Source organism: Monopterus albus, unplaced genomic scaffold, assembly GCF_001952655.1.
Source record: "Monopterus albus unplaced genomic scaffold, M_albus_1.0 scaffold75.1, whole genome shotgun sequence".
In the NCBI taxonomy this organism is placed as follows: Eukaryota; Metazoa; Chordata; class Actinopteri; order Synbranchiformes; family Synbranchidae; genus Monopterus; species Monopterus albus.
In genome coordinates, this window is record NW_018127955.1 from 711,075 (window position 1) to 729,899 (window position 18,825).

Genomic DNA, 18,825 nt, shown 5'->3' on the forward strand with positions numbered 1-18,825 from the left:
AAATGTTAAACAGTGGTACATACAACACCTCAGACATTATTCAGCGTCTCCATATGCTAATATGGTAATACAAACACTGATTTACGTCTTGCAGATGCAAAGCTTTTACTCAGCATTAAAGGGTGATTAAAAGGCACACACCTCTCTGGAATAATTAAATCAGAGAAAAATGTATTTTAACTTTCAAACAAAAAGTCAAATATGCCACACTGAGACTGACTGTTCTCTTGTTCCACAATCACAAATTTATGGTACCATGCTATTATGAAGCAAAATCTCTCCTATGAGAAATCCAGCTAGCGTCTTTACACAGACATTTGTACAGAATTCTATTGGAAAACTTACTGAACACCGCACACATACACACACTGAAATTACAATTGCAAACATACACATGCATGACAGCATAGCTTCTATCATAATTTGTATTCTACTGATAACAACAAACATGCTACTTACAAAGTGACTCTCAATGAAATAACTGCAACCATGTCTCCCTATTGTTCACACTGTGTATGGTGAAGAATATTTTCAATGAAAATTCTCACACCCTCCTATTTGCTTTTTTTCTGCTCCTCCTCCTGTTCTGGAGGAGGAGCCTAAAGGAAGGTCATTTCATTCAGCTCTCACTGTCGTCATACTGAAGGCGAAAGGAGCAGAGTGGGAGGGAGGTGGCAGCTGCTTGTGTGCATGTGCACATTTGTGCCAAAGAGCGGGAGAGAAAGATGGAGAGGAAGAGCAAAAACCCAGTGTGCCAGCTTCCATCCAAACAGCTTGACAACACTGCCCTCTCGTGGCCAGCTGTTGATATGACACTGAAGGCTATAAAGAAATAAAATATGTATTTAGGTAAGTGGGTCTTGATGCATGAACCTGTGTTGAGGGTGCTGCTAAAATTAGTTTGTCTGCCTCAGACTTTCTCAGGTAAACCAGGTCATTCCTTTTAAGTAGATAATCTGAGACACTTTTCTTTCATTCAAATTCAAATCTCTGCTAACGGCTGCCCATTTTACCAATTCGATTCACTTTTTTCCACAAGCACAATTCTGTTTGTGAACATCCACCACACATCTGTAAAACTAAACACCAGCAAATATTATAAATATAAACAAAAATATATAACGCTGTCTGACACATGAGTATAAACGGTCCATCTGACCTGAGTGATGCATGAGAAGTGTGGCATTGGCCTTGGCTTGCTGCAGAGCTGACACCCATCGCTGACACTCTCCCTCCGAGGTGGCCTTCAGGTGGTAGCTTCGGCCTCCGCAGGTTAACACCAAGTGGCAGGTGTCACCCACCTCGATGTGTGCTGTTGCCAAGGGAATGGTGCCCCGGCAAGTGTGTGCCATCTCTGCCTGAGTCCTGAGGGAAACCAGCATGAACTGAGATGTTAATAGTAGTGCATGGCAGCAGAACAAAAGCCTCTCACTGCTCAATTTCAATGTGCACCATTTAATACATAAGGAAACTACCATCTGAATAAGTCTGCCAAACAAACAAGCCTCAATGACGAAGCTTTTTCTCTAGAGACGAGCTTTGGATACTCTGGATCCTACATTGTTTGATCATAACATGTACTGTAGCTTAACACTCTGACCTTTTGTCTTGCATGATCATGGCCTACAAATCTAACACAATATAATATAATATAAAACTAGCTAGCGTACTGTAGCTTAACACTGACCTTTTGTCTTACATGATCATGGCCTACAAATCTAACATAATATAATATAATATAAAACTAGCTAGCATTAGGCCATACCTTTATCATTGTGAATACTAAATGCCTTTTGATATATGTTTTGTATAATTGTGGTTATCATATAATCACTGTTTTAACATTATAGGCTACTCTATCACATTTTTAGTTATCTTAAAATATTAAGGTATCAGTCAAATCATATAGCTAGCTTAGTAGGATAACTCTGTAAGGCTCAATTAATATATTTGTAAATCATAAATTGTAATTCATCTTGTAGCCTTGGCTCAGGTGATTCTTGGTGCTTATGTTAAACTAATGGCATCACTCAGGACACTCCCTCTTCTCTACACTGGATGACAGACAAGAAAAATAAATAGTTTTCCCATTTTAAAATAATCACTGATTCAGCAGACTACATTCCGTCATGTTTTTTTTTTTTTTTTTACAGTAACAATCATCAATTTTTGATGTGCAGTGAATAAATAACCTAAATGGTCTGGCAGAGCGCCAACTACGGACTCGGATAGCCTGACCTGTAGTAGGACAGCAGGCCGTTACTGAGGACGAACCAGCGCCGCTGGTAGCCCTTCAGGTAGTTGGTCCATTTAAAGAGCCAGCCCTTGTAGTTATCCAAATACGGCAGCTGGAGCCCCGGGAGAGACGGGGAGGGCAAACTTTTCACCAGCTCGGTCATGTCCTCCTCTCGGCTGTTGCTGTTCCTCCGGCGGGACGGACGGAGAGTCAGTGCAGTTGTTGCCTGTCCACCCCAGCTGTTAGCTAGCTGCGCTGCCACTGCATCATCTGGCTAGAGCCGCCGTTAGCTTGCAGCTGTTTGGTAAAGCTGTGCCAGTGTCCCTCGTTACTTGAAATAGTTACCCGACGCTACTGTTGGAGCCGGGATGAGACAACAAACCACATTAATGCACCAAACCATACAACGTTTTGAGCTCGCACTTTTGCTGTGTGTATTATTAAAGCCGGTGGATGTGAGAGAGGGATCATGATGACGTCCTTATCACAGGGTTGTAGCCTAGGGGTCTGCGTTTGTGGGTCTGTGTGCGTATGTGTGTTGCGAGTCTGTTGGAGGGAGCCTAGAAAAATAGATTGCATTCATTTTAACATCATTGAATCCAAAGTAGTCTACATTCACCGAAGTAAGATACTTGTACTCCAGTACTTTCTTGTACTTTTTTCACCACAGAATGTCATTTTGACCTGGGCCACATCCCCCTCCTACACTAGCTTAATCTTTCCAAAGAGGACTTAATCTTTACACAAAAACTTTTAGATGTTTAAGTGTAGTTTAGTTTTATGCTCATATTTGATTAAAACATCTTAAGTGGAGTGAAGACTGAATGATTTGCAAATTCATGTTTTCAATTGTAATTTCTCTGAAAAGTACATTTATTGTGGAAACTCATTGGAAGATTTTCTCATAAAAATCAGTTTTAGTGTGGTGACTTGTCAAAACAGGTCAGTGTAACAGCTCAGATAAAGATACCATAACTGCGGCCAAGACAAAAGCCCTGCACATGAAACACTACAGTAAGTTAAAAGTGAGTAACTGATTATCAATAAAATCAGTAAATGAAAGGGCTAATAAATTGGCACATGGAACATGAATGTTTTATTTGCTTACATTTCTCAGAACACATCAAAATGATAAAATATTAGACTCTTGTACAGACAATAATTTAAATAAATACCACGATTTATTACCATTAAGAAATGCAATAAGTAGTATCATCAGAGAAAGACCTAAGGCTTCTTGACTTTTGCTGGAGTTACAGGGGAAGCTATGTTTAAATAAATGCATTAATAAGTAGAGAAGCAAACAGCTAATGTTGATTATTTTCATTTGGCATCATCATGGTCATTAGTGAAAACCTTAAATTGTACAATCATTTCTGCAAAGTGCTTTGTGACAAGATGCCTCACAAAAAGGATGTCATTTTTTGTTTTTTACCTAGACTGTGATACCCACAGCTTTTCGTCCCTCACATGGAGAAGTAGTAAAAAAAAAACTGCCAAAAGCTTTATATGATCTTTGATATATATGCATTTAAACCTTACCTTGTACTGCTGAACTGTTCATTTTAAACACCATGTTGTAGATAATACAAAACCAGTTTATCTAGCACAATGCAAATCAAATATTTAAATTCACCCAACTGTTGTGACAAGTAGTGTTGAGCAGTATCTCATCTACAAAATGTAATCATGAACAGAACAAGGACTTTGAACCTCTGTGTGTTCAGAGGTTTGCTGGGTACAGTGTAATAAGGCAGTCAGCACAGCCAAAAACATTTTAAAAATCTTCACCTTGAAAAACGTTGCTACAAGAGTGAGTCTCAATCCGCTGTCTCGCAGGTTTGTTGTCGTTATCACAGTGTGAATCATTCCAGCATCTTTTCTAATCAGAAAGTCTCCTTCTGCTCATATCCTGCACATCAGGGTCCATATCTTTAAAGCAAGCCATCTTGCTCAAAAACAGAGGGTAGAAGGGAGAAGTCGAAGGGCACAAACTTGACTCCAGTCCCATGATAGAATTTGTTCTGAAATTCCACCCTGAAACCATAGTGGAAGCAAGCAATGCACTTTAATGTTGGCAGAATAAATGATGAAGAAGGTGAAGTTAAATAGGAAACTGAATAAAGCGTGTGACACTGAAAACAATTCTTAGCATTCAAACATAATATTGTACTTTAATGTTATAAAGTTTCTAAAAAAAATCACTGATACTATCATTCAATAGTTAAAGGTGAATAATACAGCCGATAAAATCCTCTAGAAAAAGTCAAAATAGTAACATTAACTGCTTTATGCTGCTTTACAGAATAGGAAATGACATCAGTTTAGCTCCATTACAATAAGATCAATAAGATTCAATCCAAGACAGTATCTACTGAGCTAGGTTCAATCCAAGACAGTATCTACTGAGCTGAAGAATGACTGTGAACATCCAGATCAGTTTCTATGACTGAGACTCACCAGTGAAGGCGGAGAGCATGGAGGAACGCCGACAAGCCTTCCATGACTAGTAGGATAAACACTGTGAGTGTAGCGAAGAGGCCGAACACAGGGAACAGAAACACTACCCCCACTCTTGTGGTGATCCTCAGACCTAGGCGCATCACCATGGTCCACAACACCTCCGACAGCTCTGAAACCAATAAAAATAAATAAAGATGTCATTTGATTAGGGAACCACCCGGTGGAGGTGCGCCAACAAGGAAGAAGAAATCATTTCTAATTCATTTCAAATGCCCATTCTATGTTTAAAAGCCAGACACTGACATCTCATATGCCTATTACTTTGCTGAGGGAAACACCAATTCTGCTCACACTACACTAAACACCTAATACTGATTACAGTATTACAGGAGATTACAGACAGACTGCAGAAGGACACTCTGCTGGGGGCTGACTGTCTTTGTCCTGTTGACTCCTGCTTTTGCAACCCTGCGACTAATTTGCTTGTGCTGCTGTGTAGGATCACATACAAATAACCAAGTTACTGTATGATGCAAACAGGAGCCACACCAGGATAAATCATAATCAGGATATGGATAATACTGTGTGTGTGCAGCTATGTAGTCAGAAGGTCAGTAGGTTTAACAAAAGCTTATAATGAAAAACAGTAATCTTCTCCTATTAAGTGAATGTAATTGATGCCTACAGAAAGGCAAATCCAGGCATTAAATTATTATCAGCTATAAATCCAGATGTTTGCTCTTGGAATTATGGCAGCCAAAATCACCAACACTGAAGGCCTGCCTCTGTAAACGAGTGACCCACTGAGTCAAAAATATGTAAAAATAGCACTTTCAGTTGTTATATAAGAGTAGCAGTGAGCAAATGGAGAAAGTCATTTAGCATGCATTTCAGTCATATTTCGTAGGTAACCTGATTACATTTTACGGCTGTACTTACGGGCATGAGCCAAGCTGAGCGCCCAGAGACGCAGGTAGGACGCAGTGTTGGAAATGCAGCCCAGGCAGTACTCTATAGTGTGAATGGCCTGGTGCAAGAGCACATCTGCAAAGTCAAACTGTAAAACAATTCAAATAACACATAAGAAACCCCGCTTCTTGATACTGATTAGTTTTCCTCTTATAACCACAGCCCATCTTATCATAATCTGTGCAAAAAACCACTCATGCAGCGTACACCTCAAAATGTCACATGCACCATTCAAAAGACAATTTCAGGCAAATGGCAGAATCCCACAAGATCACATTCACACATAGGCTGACTATGTATGACATGAAGTGACTGAAGGTTGCATACTGCAGCTTGAAATGTAACATTTATCAGACAGGACCTCTGACCTCTTTGGGAAGAGTTTCCTTGCCACTCTTTTCATCAAATTCTTCCTCTTCATCATCTTCATAGGACGGTGCTGCAGAACTGTCATCCTCACTTACACGCCTCACCCTCTCATAACCCTGAGGTGGGGCAACAGTATTGTTTTTCATAAAAACTGAAAATGAATCTTTTGACTAGACATACCCTGAGTCTGCGCAGGCTTTTACCTCCACGAAATATCCAATACAAGTAAATAGGTTTTCCCAACAGCAGCACAGGAACTGACAGCATAGCTATGGCAACTAAGAGAATCTGCAGCCCAGTCTGTGGAATCAAGATAACAAACACATGCACTAGGTACACTCAGAGCTGATAAACAGATAAACATTTATAGATGATACTGATACCTGTCCTGGGTACAGAGGAGTGATCTCCTGCCCCTGCATGACGAACATGTTTATGAAGTGGATGAGGATGCTGGGAGCCTGGTTGGAGTCTCGTGCACAGAATGCCAACCACTTGTAGAAAATCATGAAGACCAGGTAGCCAAAGAGACAGAGCAGGAAGAGCAGCTCGGGAATAAATAGCAGATAGACATTAGATTTCTGTTGGAAGTGCCTGAAGGGAGAGAGCAAAGTATGGGAATAAAGAAAGTTATATAGTGGTGATTATAATGAGTAATGACTGGACCTCTAAGTGCTTATCAAAAGAATAGACAGACAGGTTTTTTATTCCTAAAAGAAAAAATGACTGATCAAGACCTCTTTAAACCAAAGCATATGTTTTTCTGTGGGAAACCTCAATTTTTACTTAATTTTGTCTGTCAGTGATATTCTATATTCTTGTTAATGTCAATAAATCTCATTTAAAAATCCAAATTAGTGTGTGTTAATCCTGTATATTTTTGTCTTCCCCAGTCTGTCAGTGGCTCTCATCCCCAAGTGCTTTCTACCAAATTAATAAACCTTTAAAAACTGGTCATGAGTATCATTTTAGTTTTTGAAAATGATGAACACTTAAAACGTTCACTCTAGTTTTTAGCAAATATTACATAAACAAGAGCAACAAGGTCCACTTGAAAATATTTCTGGCTTTTGAACAAAAATGGAGCTCCATAGCACCGAGCAATAAGCTGAATCAGGCTGTGATGACACAGACTAATACTTAACAGGTGGAACAATTTGTTGTTGATTTTGGTTACGTCAAGATATTTGTTGACAGTAAGAAGAAATATCACATATTATCCTTTAACTGAATTGACTTTATACCTCTGCTCTGAGCTGCATGTTTGTTTCAATTACACAATCTACTGCTAATTGAAGGCTCGCTCAAATATTGAAATAAAATACATTTGACAAAGTTATTCAACTTAATTTCATCCAGTAGAACCATCAATACTGGCTAGTATGTGTAGCTTACTGTAGCCTAATAGGCTGCAATGTAAGTATAAAAACAAAAGTTGTGGCAATTGTAGTGCTGTATCACAAGATATTGTAACTACCATAAAATTCCAAGCATAGTGCACTGAATATATACCTTAAATAGTCCCAAAATGAATATTATCACTAATGGATGCCCATGCTGTAAATACATGAACAAAGGTGATAGAAGGTTACTGACATGGACCTATATCTCTTGAGTCACTCACAAGTGATTGAAGACACTCAGCACTACTCCAAAGCTCATGTGGATGACCCCAATAATAACTGACATCTTCATTTTGTAGGAGTTGAGGAAGGACAGTCGGTTCACCGCCATGTTCCATATCTGATGTAATATTAAAAAGCATCTCAGTGAAAATGATACAGGAATTAGTCAGTTATATTCTGACTGAAATGTGTGTTTACTCACAGGATCAATGCCAAATGGATATGGTCCACTGAAAACATCACTAATATTAGGGTCTAATGTGAGCAAAGCATTTGTTTGGAGTGTTTTGTTTCTGCAACATAACAAAGACAGGCATCAATTATTAAAACCTGAAGCACTCATTAAAGCACCACAAACACTTAGATACAGTATTTAAAAATGAAATCTGTATGTGTGTGTAACTAACGTCCACTGCTGACTTGTGAACATAGCCTTGATGCTCCAGCCAGAGCCAAATATGTTGAGAGACTTAGAGAAACAGTCATTGTAGATCAGCCCAGTGTAGACGGAGAAAAGTCCCATCAATAGGATGATGTAACGCCCGCTGAAAAACATTGCCCAGATCTGGGAGCAACAGAAACACAGCTCTCAGCTACAACTAATTTTGAATAATTCAATTCTGCAATATGAACAAGGGGAACAACTCATTCCTACCTCATTGTTGGAACGTTTCTTCTTCTGCTTTTTCTCTGTCAGCACCATCCATAAGGCAAAGAGACTCATTACCATCCCGTGCCCAAGGTCACCAAACATCACAGCAAATAAAAAAGGGAATGTGATGATGGTGTAGGGAGCTGCCAGGCAGAAGAAACATACTCAGTGTACTTACTCTGAACGTTTCCAAAGCAAAGATAACACTTTATTGTTCTTTGCAAGACGTAGTACGAGTTCTTACCTGGGCTTACCTCGCGATAGTCCCCCACCCCATAAGCCTCCACAATGCTCTGAAAGCCAGATGTGAACTTGTTGGTTCTTAACATTGTAGGAGGAGTGTCAGCGCTTGGGATGAGGTTCACAAAGGATGGTACAGTGGCATCACCTTTTCTCTGATGATAAAAGACATATACTGTATGTAAAAATGTAAGAAAGTGAAGGATTATTCTGAAATTGTTACTGTAAGAAACAGTGTTAGAAATTAACAGGAGCTCAGAGCAAATGTGTGTTTGAAATGAAATGATGTTTTATAGCTCTTTTCCAACAGCCAATAATTTAAAATACAGATGGGTCCAGATCTGGTCATTCAAAAGGCCTGATACCAGTACTGAGACAACAGAAAGAAAATATATCTTTGTGCTACAGGGTCAGTGCTTAACAGTTACTGAGGAATGCCAAATCAATCAGGAGGCCAAAAATGATCCTTCCAACCAACTCAAGAGACCAAAAACCCTCTGAACAAGAGACCTTTCTCTTACCCCTAAATCCAATCAACTACTGCAATTAGTCAAACACTGTCTGTCCTGGCATTATAATTATTACTGGGATTATTGAGGCCAATTCTAATTTTAGTTTAGTATTAAGAAGATACACTGATTCTCTGTGAAAAATGTCATTTTGAAGCATACTGTGAAACTGAAGGATGTTTTCTATCTGTTTGAAATGAATATGAATTAAAATGATTTTGGTCCCAACAATAGATTAATAAAAGCAATAATCAAAAAATCACAATAATAATCAGCCTTTATACTTGTTCAATTTTTGCATAATATACTTTCTACTCACCGCGCCCTCTTCCAGCGCCCCCCGTAGGTTTGCCAGGTCACTGACAGGACACCACACCTCAGCTATCAGACACTTATTGGTAACATCAAAGCTGCAGAGGTTGAGGATATGATATATAGCCTTCATCTTTTTCACCTGCACAACCCAGGAGTAGGCTGACTCTGAAGCCTTCTGCAGGACCTGCCTCAAGTAGTCCTCAGTGCGATGCAGCACCTGCAGGAAACAGCAGCTCTTACAGCTCACAAAGAATGTGACTATGTGTTAGATGTCCCTGCCTGAATCAAAAGCTGTCATCCTACATTGTTAAGGTCCTGGATGCGAGTCCTTAAGCTGTCCAACACATCTGCCCTCTCCTCATCATTCTCAGGGTGTGGATAAAGATGGCAGTGGTAACTGAGGACAACAGAGATACCAGTGAAGAAGAATATATCAGGTATTGACAGATAAAGATATATGATGATGGCATCCTTACCAATCGCAGATCTTTTGAACTTTCTGTCCAATCTGGTCTCCCCAGAAAGAGATAAGAAACACAACACTTTTGTTTATCTCACCCTGAAACAACACAAATCAGACATGTTATTACAACAGTCCAAAAAAAAAAAAATCACAATATCATTTGAATATATATACATATTGATATATCAAGTACATCCTGGTCAGTGGAACCCTCTTACTATAATATTAAATATTCATTAATAAATACATTTTGAAACAGAAGGAATGATACATCATTTCTAATCACAACTTAATTTCAACTCACAGTGTCCAGATCAGCCAGGTTCTCATCTACTTCTGCATAGCTGAGGATGGTGTAACCCTTACACACTCTCCACAACATACGCTCAAAGGCCTCAACCTTCACCCGCTGGATAAGACCTGAAACAAACCTACAGCCAGAAGAGATCCCATTACATTTAGGATTTATATTTTAGTAACACCTGCACCATAAACACCATTACGTGGCTGTGGATGACACATTGCAGCTCACCCTAGCTTGGCTCCAAGTCTCTGCATACCAGTGCATCCTGTGACTGAGTCTGTTTCCATAGTGGGGAATTCTTCATACTGGGGACCAAGAGCCTCATGCTAGTTATAAAAAGGAATATGTTTCATTCATGATAGCTGACAGTAACTGATCCTTAAATGAAATTCTACACAAAGTCAATGTGATGTTCACACACTTGAATGTGATCTCACAAACCCGTCTGACACAGACATCATTTTTGCTCTTTGCTGTATCCCTCTTTAACACGGCAGCCTGGCTGAGTCGGGTGCTGCTTGTAACGGCTGCATTGTGATCATGTCATTATTTAAAGCCAGCAATAGTTCCACCTCTGTCACGCAGGGAAGCAAAACACATCAGTGACAAGAAAACAAGATGCTGCTGGTGAGGTGACGGGAAGCATCTTGACTGTGGTGCAAATAGAGTGGAACCATAAAAGTAATATATAACAGATGCTTGGTGAGGGCGATAAATGACCAGCTGAAGAGAAACACTCTTACTCTAGAGCGGCTATGTATGAAGGTCCCCGTGATCTTCAGCATGTGCGTGTACTCGGTGAGCTCCAGGAGGTTCCTCTGCAGCTTCTCTTTATTCCTTGCCACCTCGCTGAGCTCCATCTCCAGCCTCTGGAGCTGCTCCTGAACACCACATGGTACACCAGCTTAAGTCTGAATTCAACAGTGAAAGGCTAACTTAGGCTATGGCTACTCAAAAATCTATGTACATTCTGCTGAACTGCACCTACAAATGACAATTATGGGATAACATTGTTGTCAATGCTGAACCATTGTTTAAACACCAAGCCATTGTAACAGTGGCAGCAAGTTGAAAAGAGTCATCATGACAAGCAAATGACTCTGTAATGTTCATTATCCAGCAATATTACTGTAAGGTCTGCTAATGCGAGATACCCTAGACCACTGGTTATACCAGATAAAGTAAGGCTGTAGCAGTGAAACCTTTGAATGTCCTGAAATGAGCAGCAGTGTGTTTTATTGTGTATGAATTCAGCTGTTGGTTTGTAAAATGAAGAATCTGTTATTTCTTTTCTCAAAGGTTACACAGTTTTACTTTAATGTACCAGATAGATAGATAGATAGATAGATAGATAGATACTGGATGTTCACAGGTTTCTGTTAGGCTGCATTGGCATGTAACCCAATATAACACATTTTGTACTACATAATAGGCAAGTATTTCACATATGCAGCAAAAAATATATAGGATAATGAAAAAAATTCCAAATGAAAATAGGAAAGTGCACAATCAGCTGATGTGCTTACATCCTAATATCACAGATATGATGATGTTTTGGGAGGACACCAATCAGTAATTTAGTCACTACCCCTTAACTCCAAGTCAAGTCTCGAGTCCCCAGTGTTTGAGCCAGAGTCGAGTCCCCATTACCCGAGTCATCATGGTCTCCATTACATACAACTGACACAGCCCTCACCATTTTAAAAATAGTTCACTTACCATGTGTTACACAATAGCCAAACAAATGCACTTGTAAGCATATATATATATATACACACACACACACACACACACACACACACACACACACACACACACACACACACAACTTAGAAGTGAACAGTGTGAATTTGTTACAGCATGGGGTGGGCAAACAGATTTAATATCAATATGCCAAATTATTAGGGCCTTTTACAGAAAATGTTAGTCCTTGTCTCCAAATTCTGAGTATAAATTCAGTCAACACTTGAATCTGAGTTCAAGTCCAAGTCATCAGTGCTCAAGTCTAGGACTCGAGTACGACAAAAATGACCCCAGTTAAAGTATATGGTTTGCATGTGTTAGGTATTTTTAGTCAGATAGATATTGGTCAGATACTTTATGTATTAGAAATGTTTTAGAGTAGTCAGGATGTCTAGCTTAGGCTGTTAAATGCTTACTCATTTTCATGAGTTACTGCAGGATGCTTATGGTCAAGGATAACTAGATAGAAAAGTGGATGACTGTCAACAGACAGAATGTTTAATATTATTATTATGACGTGTATAACTGTAGCCATAGTCATAATATGTTCTTATGTTTAACCTCTAGAGTCCCTGCGTCCTCATATGAGGACCAAAAATGCATATGAAACCAAAGCTCAGGACTCTAGAGGTTAATGTTAGGACATGTCACTAGAGGTCGTGTTAGAATGTTTTTTAGCTACACACCACATAATCAACAGACATTCACACATTGATTTTCCTCATGTTTTGGCTACTGCTCTGGCCAGCTGTAAAGCTGTCCCTGGGAGACGCTGCGGCTTGGCGTCTCCTGTTAGTATGGGATTAGCCCGAGGCGATATAATGTATAGCCCTGTTGGGTTCAGGGTCTTTCATCTTTCAGCTGCCTGCGTGCATGTTAGAGGTGCAAGATACCTGAGCGTGTAATGTTAATTTTTACCTGTGTTCATTGAATAAATCACTGTTTTGAAGCTACTTGGACTGCCTCGTCTCTCAGAGTTAGCATGGTAAAGAGAACCGACTGCAACACATGTAAGCACCATATTCTAGTTTCAGAAACCAACTCATCACATCCTCAACTTGGATTGTGTAGCAGTTACCAACAGGAGTGGTAAATGCAGCAGAGTCCAGGCGGCTAAAAACTACACTGGATTCTCAGCTGAGGAGGTGACTCAGTTGGTGCAAATGTTACAGAGGTGTGAGCTTCTAATCCCATTGTTGTGACAGTTAGTCTAAACTCACACTGTGCAGACACAGTTTATTTACACCCACAGAGCTTTATATTAAATTTAACAGGAGACCTTAACATTACCAAAGACACCTAATATCCCAGGATAGAAAAAAGAAATCGAATAACTCAGAACATCTACAATGTTTCCATTTGATGGATCAGTGCAGACATAAAAATGCAGACTTGAGTTTGAACATTTCACTCAGTGTAAACATCATGTAGATTCAATGAAAAGCTGAAACAAGGTAATACTATACAGTATAACACATAATACATAATATAGTCAGACAGTATAGAATGAGATGATTTTCCATCCATAAAGCTACTTAATGGGGAAATTAAAGGAAACTGGACGTTCACAGGACTCATCGACAAGTGTGCACTGTGGCAGACATAAAAAAAAAAACCTGTATACAGAGCTACGTTTTTCTCATGTAAATGACATATGCAAATATGATCAAACCTATAGAAATATAGTCAACAATATGTGATGAAAAGTGGGCAATTTGATAGTAAAATGAGGTTAATAAGACACTTACCATGATCTCCAGGACTTGTCTGGGGGGAGGAGCCAGTGGACTCTCATCCTCCTGTGGGATGGCGATGTGAGCCTTTTGGATCTCCCTCAGAAGGTAGCCTGTCAACAAAAAACGCTGACACTTGGTTTGATTGTAGTTACCACTGAAGAGCTGTTAAACAAGCTGTGAAATCTAAATCTCTGAGGGACCATTTAACAAATCACAGTCAGATGTGAGCTGGTTACTACCCTAATGATTAATAGTTCATGTGTATGCACATGAACTATCCCAGGTGCTCTGGCCTCTTACCCAGAATTCTCTCCATCTCCTCACATCTCTTGATTTCGCTGACAAAGCGCCGCTGGAAGGAGCTGACACTGGGGTTAAGCTGAAACCAGAGGATCATCACAGGTCAGGTGGCTGCAAGTCACTGCATCATGCATGTGCAATAGCAAGGATTACTGTGGCATATTGCTCACTTGTCTTAGACAAATTCTAATGTTGTTAGCTATTGTTTAAATACTGTTAAAAATGAATTCCTCTCCCTGAGCCAAGTGCAATGTGAAGTATGCTGAGCTATATTTTTAGAGGTTATGTGGCTAAAATGTATATGGATGTGAATCATACTGCAGAGAAAGATATTGTTTGACTCTTTCCATGGAAACACTGAGTGCACAAGAACATTTAGGCATATTTCACTATTTGAAGATGCCTTATTCTTAAAACACACAGCTTACGCAATCAGAAAATGAGGTGTGGGGTAGAATCAATTTATTGTGTATTTTGATAGGAAAACACGTAATTAAGCACAAAGCCTTTGACACGGGCGGTAGAGTTCACACAGATGAGTGTTGGTGCATCATCAGCCTTTCTACTTACATCTCGAAACTCGACCAGCCCCAGCTCTCCGAGCTCTCTAATGCAGTCATATTCAGAACCGGACTGCAGGAACAATTGCGCCAAGCACATCTCCTCACTCCGAAACACCATCTTTATCTGCGAGACAATCAGGTCTGCTCCGCTGCCTGCTGATCTGCCTGTAGCCCAGTGAACCTGGACAACGAGCCGTTCACTACACTCGAAAATGGGACATTACACAGCTGAACGAGTCGAAACGTGGCTTTAACCCCCTTAACCAATTAACTTGGCCCCGAGGATTAATTATTGTTCATTAACATCGCCGATTTTCAGAAAGGAAAAAAAATCCTCATTCTGTGTGTGGTTGTCGCACCGTTCTGTCCCCCTTCAAAGCCCCCTGGTGTCTATTGAATATAAAATATGAACACAAAGACAGAAACCTCCCTGGTGCACCTTTTGCATCGAGCGATCACAGAGAAAGGCGTCATCCTGTGCGCTCTAACTTGAAAACCTGTCATTACAGCGCAAAAACACGGTGACGATGCAGCGATGGTCGGCCACAAACACGCAACAGGAAAATTAAAACATAAACCATAAACCTGCCATGTAGACAAACGGGGTTAAACGCAGCCTCACAGGCTTAAAACCCCACAGTCAGAAATAGGATACGGCCTTTATTCGCGCTACGTCGCCCGGCAATTGACACAGATTGCGTCTCCGGGTTGCCAGATATTGTCGCATCCCCTGAAATAATCGGATTTTTCTTGGTGTAAAAAGAGAAGGTGCAGTTGGTATTGGTTATTCGTTGTAGTTTATATTTACCTAAAACAACTAGTGTAATGGGAAATTTATATCAGCGCCCATTTTAGTGCGTTGGCTGTTGCTATGTAGTTATTCTATGCACAGCACTAGGTAGTGTTCCTGCAGCTGTATGACACTGGGCCTGTGTTATAGCCTAATTAACACCAAATTATAATGAACAAAAATGTGAATATTAAGTATTTCATTCCAAAATGATACACTATTTTTTCACTAGAACTGTTGTGGTTACAGCAACATTCCATTTTAACATTTTGTTGTGATAACCTATTGCGTTACAAGTTTATTGATAGACTTTAGTTACATTTTGCTTTTTATTAGGGGTAATTGTAGCCCTACTATACCCACATTTAGGTCGCAAACAACTACTTTCAGTCCCATAATCTGCGTTTTAAATTATGCTCGTGGACAAAGAAAAAGCGGGGATTGGCTCCCAAACCTGGCAACCAACGCATCTTTCTGTTCCATCACTGAAAGCGGACAGGCCATCTGCTATTTGTATGTGAAAACCTTTACTCAGTGATTTTTTTGATTGTGTAAATTGAATTTTTACAGCACATTTTAATAAAACCGATCAACTGTACAAACATCATTTTCATGACTACATGTTCCTGGAGTAGGCCCACATGACTCAACACAAATATAACTCAGGGTTATAATCTGAATGATGCCAGATATATTGTTTTTATATAAGGTATTACATAAAGTGTTCAATCCAGGATCAAAACCACTGTTTTAATTATGTAAGCGCACACTGATATTTCAACAAAACTGTAATCAGATCAAACAGAGATACAAATATTCATTTTTACATCCTAAGACTCTGAACCAGTCTGTTGAGCTCTTGTGACAGAGCTGTGACAGTGTCCATGATCCTCTGCTTGTCCCTCTTCTCTAACCGAGCTTCACATCTCTGAGCAAATTTATCAGGATGCCAGAGCACTTGCTGCTTCAGGAGCACTTTACGAAATGCCGGAATGTCGTTTCGGTCCACGCCGTGCAGCATGACATCCACCATCTCCTGCACTGTACCCCGCAGAGCTGGCCAGGGGATGTCACTGTAGCTCAGCTTTGTGCTGCCAGCTGAAGAGCCACCATGAAAAGTAGCTGCGCACTTCTCATCATACTGCAGTTTCTTGCTCTGCTGAATCTCTTCCTCTTTGCGTGCAGCACGAGCAAGATACTCTTCATGTTCCTTCTGAAGCTTTTTAAGTTGCTCCTTATGGCTTTGCTGTCTTTGCTCGCTGTCATGATTAGTCTTCCTACATTTACATCCAGAAAATTGTGCTGCCCGTCTCTGGGCTTCAGCATGCCTTTTATCGAAATATTCTTTCCTAATACGATCAGCCCAGGCCCCAAAGTCTTCACAGTCAGGAAGAAAATCATCAGCTGTGAAACAAATACAGCAGTGTTATTATCATCAGGGGAACGTCTAAATATATTAAAGAAGGAATTTAAAATTTACCTTCATATACTTCAAAAGTTGTACAGAATGAATCCATCCATTCACCCAATAGCTTCTTCTGCCATTCCCTCTCAGGGTCAGTTTCAGGTGGAGGGCTCATGTCTTCTTCAGTCTGTGAAAGATGCCAGGAGATAAATGCAATGTGATCCACTGCAGATCAAATTCTCATCTGCGTACATATGATGATAAAGAACCATGCCAGGTTTTTGCAAGCTTTATTCCTTCCTCAACAGATCACTTCACTAACTATTTGGGCATTTATTCAAAAATGTTTTCTTTGATTGGTAAATGAATTGTTATCTCTCTCATTGCAGCATCTCTAACGTGAGGATTTCATGTATTGCAAACTGAATATTGTGGCATTTTGGACTATGTATTGGATTTAAAAAAAAATCAAGTTATTTCCATGGACTGTGTCAAAATTACCTCAAAAACACAATGTTATTAGCATCTCACTGCCACAGTATCTTGGCTGTAATATAATAATATACACAGCAGTGATGAGATAAGCCGATAATATCATAACTGTCTGTCAATTAACCGATTAGTTGTTTCAGCTCCATTATCACAGCTAGCAGAAATATTGGCCCAATCTATTATTGGTTGACTACGAGAACACCCAATGCAAACTGTTTTGATAAATGTCATTTCCAAAGTAGAACTGCTAATGTTATTGTCAAGTTCCAACCTCTCCAAAGTGATGACTTCATACTTTTGATCCAACGAATCAAGCATTTTGCTTATTTGACATTTGATGGACTTAACAGTTACAGTATATATCTCTCTAGTTTCTAGTAACAGCTTCACACTACTGTTTACCTCTCTAACGTTATGTCTTATGTTGCTCAGCAGGTCTTCAGGAGTGACTCCACAAATGTTGGGGGCGTTCATAGCCTCCGGACAGCGCTTTATGAGGGGCACAACCAGGTCGTCATAGGCTGAAGGAAGACCAACACAAAGCCAAGATAAAAACAAATGCCAGCTAACTTTTATAATTAAACGCCCGCTGACTCCACTGTCCTCACCTGTTTTCCCGTGTTTAAGAACCTTGTTGGCTGCTATGTGTAGCGCTGTGTCGCCTTTACGGTCCTTCTGGAGAACACTGGCTCTGTGTTTCAGCAGCAGCCGCAGCATAGCATCGTCTCGCAGGCTGCAGGCCCCATGCAGCGGGGCCCCCCGCTTTCCCTGGGAGAAGTTCACATGCAGATCCCGGTGTTTCCGCAGATACGACTTCAGTTTCAACAAACTGCCCTCCTCCACGTACCTCCACACCCGCTTCTGTTTGCGAGACGACATGCTGTGGTAGTGACACTATTGAGGTCACTAGCAGTTATTTATATCAGTTGGTTTCGTTAGCTTCCAAAGGCCGAACAACCGAGGAACTATGTTTACATAGCTTAGCCCGGTCCTCTTTCTTAATATTTCCTGGCCAGCAACAACTCAGACACCAAGGTTCCGGTAAGAGGATGGTTCCGGCGGTGTCGCTAGATGTCGCAGACAGAAATAACATTACACCGGGATGGTTTTGTCAGTAACATACCTTTGAAAACGATTGGACGATTGTGGAAAAATTGTCTTTTAAAGCTCAGCGAGTGTAAAATAAATACTTAACATCAATTCTGAAAGTTATTACATATTTATTTCTGCAGGAAGGAGTGTTCTCTGAACAGAGTGGCTAAACCAGTCTGCGCAATGGACAGAATGTGACCGCCCTTCTCATACTCAGCATACAATAACAGAGAAACAGATGCTCAAACAGATAAGGGAAACAGGATACTGGTTAAAACAGAATACAAGTTATCTAGTTCAGCATTCACACAAAGGCATGCTTATCACTACAAATATGCTGACACAGGCACAGAAATAACTGCATAGAATAGCAACAGTCAATACTGTAAAAAGGATGCTAATATAAAATTCCCACTACAGAACTTACCTAATAAATGTATTTTAATTAATAAGTTAAATTACTGTATAAATATTATCCTGTAAAAACTTTTCTGTTGTGCTCCTGTAACTACATTGAAATATTTCAGTCAGACATATTTGCTTTTATTCAAAGTAAAAT

The 18,825-nt window shown here is 40.0% G+C and overlaps 3 protein-coding genes across 5 annotated transcripts in view; all 3 read right to left on the reverse strand.

Annotated features, from left to right (window-relative positions):
- Window positions 1-2,733, reverse strand: part of osbp2a (oxysterol binding protein 2a) — a 12,510-nt gene extending 9,777 nt beyond the window's left edge. For both annotated transcript variants that reach the window (XM_020606041.1, XM_020606042.1), the window contains exons 1-2: window positions 2,239-2,733; window positions 1,160-1,365 (exon numbers count right to left, since the gene is read on the reverse strand). In XM_020606041.1, the coding sequence (XP_020461697.1) occupies window positions 1,160-1,365; window positions 2,239-2,399 (367 nt within the window). In that variant the 5' untranslated portion in view covers window positions 2,400-2,733. The remainder of the gene's footprint in view (window positions 1-1,159; window positions 1,366-2,238) is intronic.
- Window positions 2,734-3,315: 582 nt separating this feature from the next.
- Window positions 3,316-15,187, reverse strand: atp6v0a2a (ATPase H+ transporting V0 subunit a2a). 2 transcript variants are annotated; one of them, XM_020606062.1, is made up of 20 exons: window positions 14,495-15,187; window positions 13,925-14,003; window positions 13,637-13,734; window positions 10,889-11,026; window positions 10,374-10,450; window positions 10,146-10,272; window positions 9,855-9,937; window positions 9,682-9,775; window positions 9,383-9,595; window positions 8,559-8,709; window positions 8,318-8,457; window positions 8,070-8,227; window positions 7,865-7,955; window positions 7,662-7,780; window positions 6,421-6,631; window positions 6,218-6,337; window positions 6,037-6,153; window positions 5,639-5,756; window positions 4,697-4,868; window positions 3,316-4,273 (listed from the first exon to the last, which is right to left on the reverse strand). In XM_020606062.1, exons 1-20 carry the CDS (start codon window positions 14,603-14,605, stop codon window positions 4,171-4,173), a joined length of 2,520 nt encoding a protein of 839 aa, XP_020461718.1. In that variant the 5' UTR covers window positions 14,606-15,187; the 3' UTR covers window positions 3,316-4,170. The 2 variants fall into 2 exon arrangements, with proteins under 2 accessions (XP_020461718.1, XP_020461717.1); XM_020606061.1 differs by having other exon boundaries at window positions 10,374-10,471.
- A 481-nt stretch (window positions 15,188-15,668) lies between these two features.
- nfkbil1 (nuclear factor of kappa light polypeptide gene enhancer in B-cells inhibitor-like 1) lies at window positions 15,669-18,247 on the reverse strand. The gene is made up of 4 exons (XM_020606012.1): window positions 17,783-18,247; window positions 17,577-17,695; window positions 16,758-16,869; window positions 15,669-16,681 (listed from the first exon to the last, which is right to left on the reverse strand). Exons 1-4 carry the CDS (start codon window positions 18,051-18,053, stop codon window positions 16,101-16,103), a joined length of 1,083 nt encoding a protein of 360 aa, XP_020461668.1. The 5' UTR covers window positions 18,054-18,247; the 3' UTR covers window positions 15,669-16,100.
- Between the last annotated feature and the right edge of the window lie 578 nt (window positions 18,248-18,825).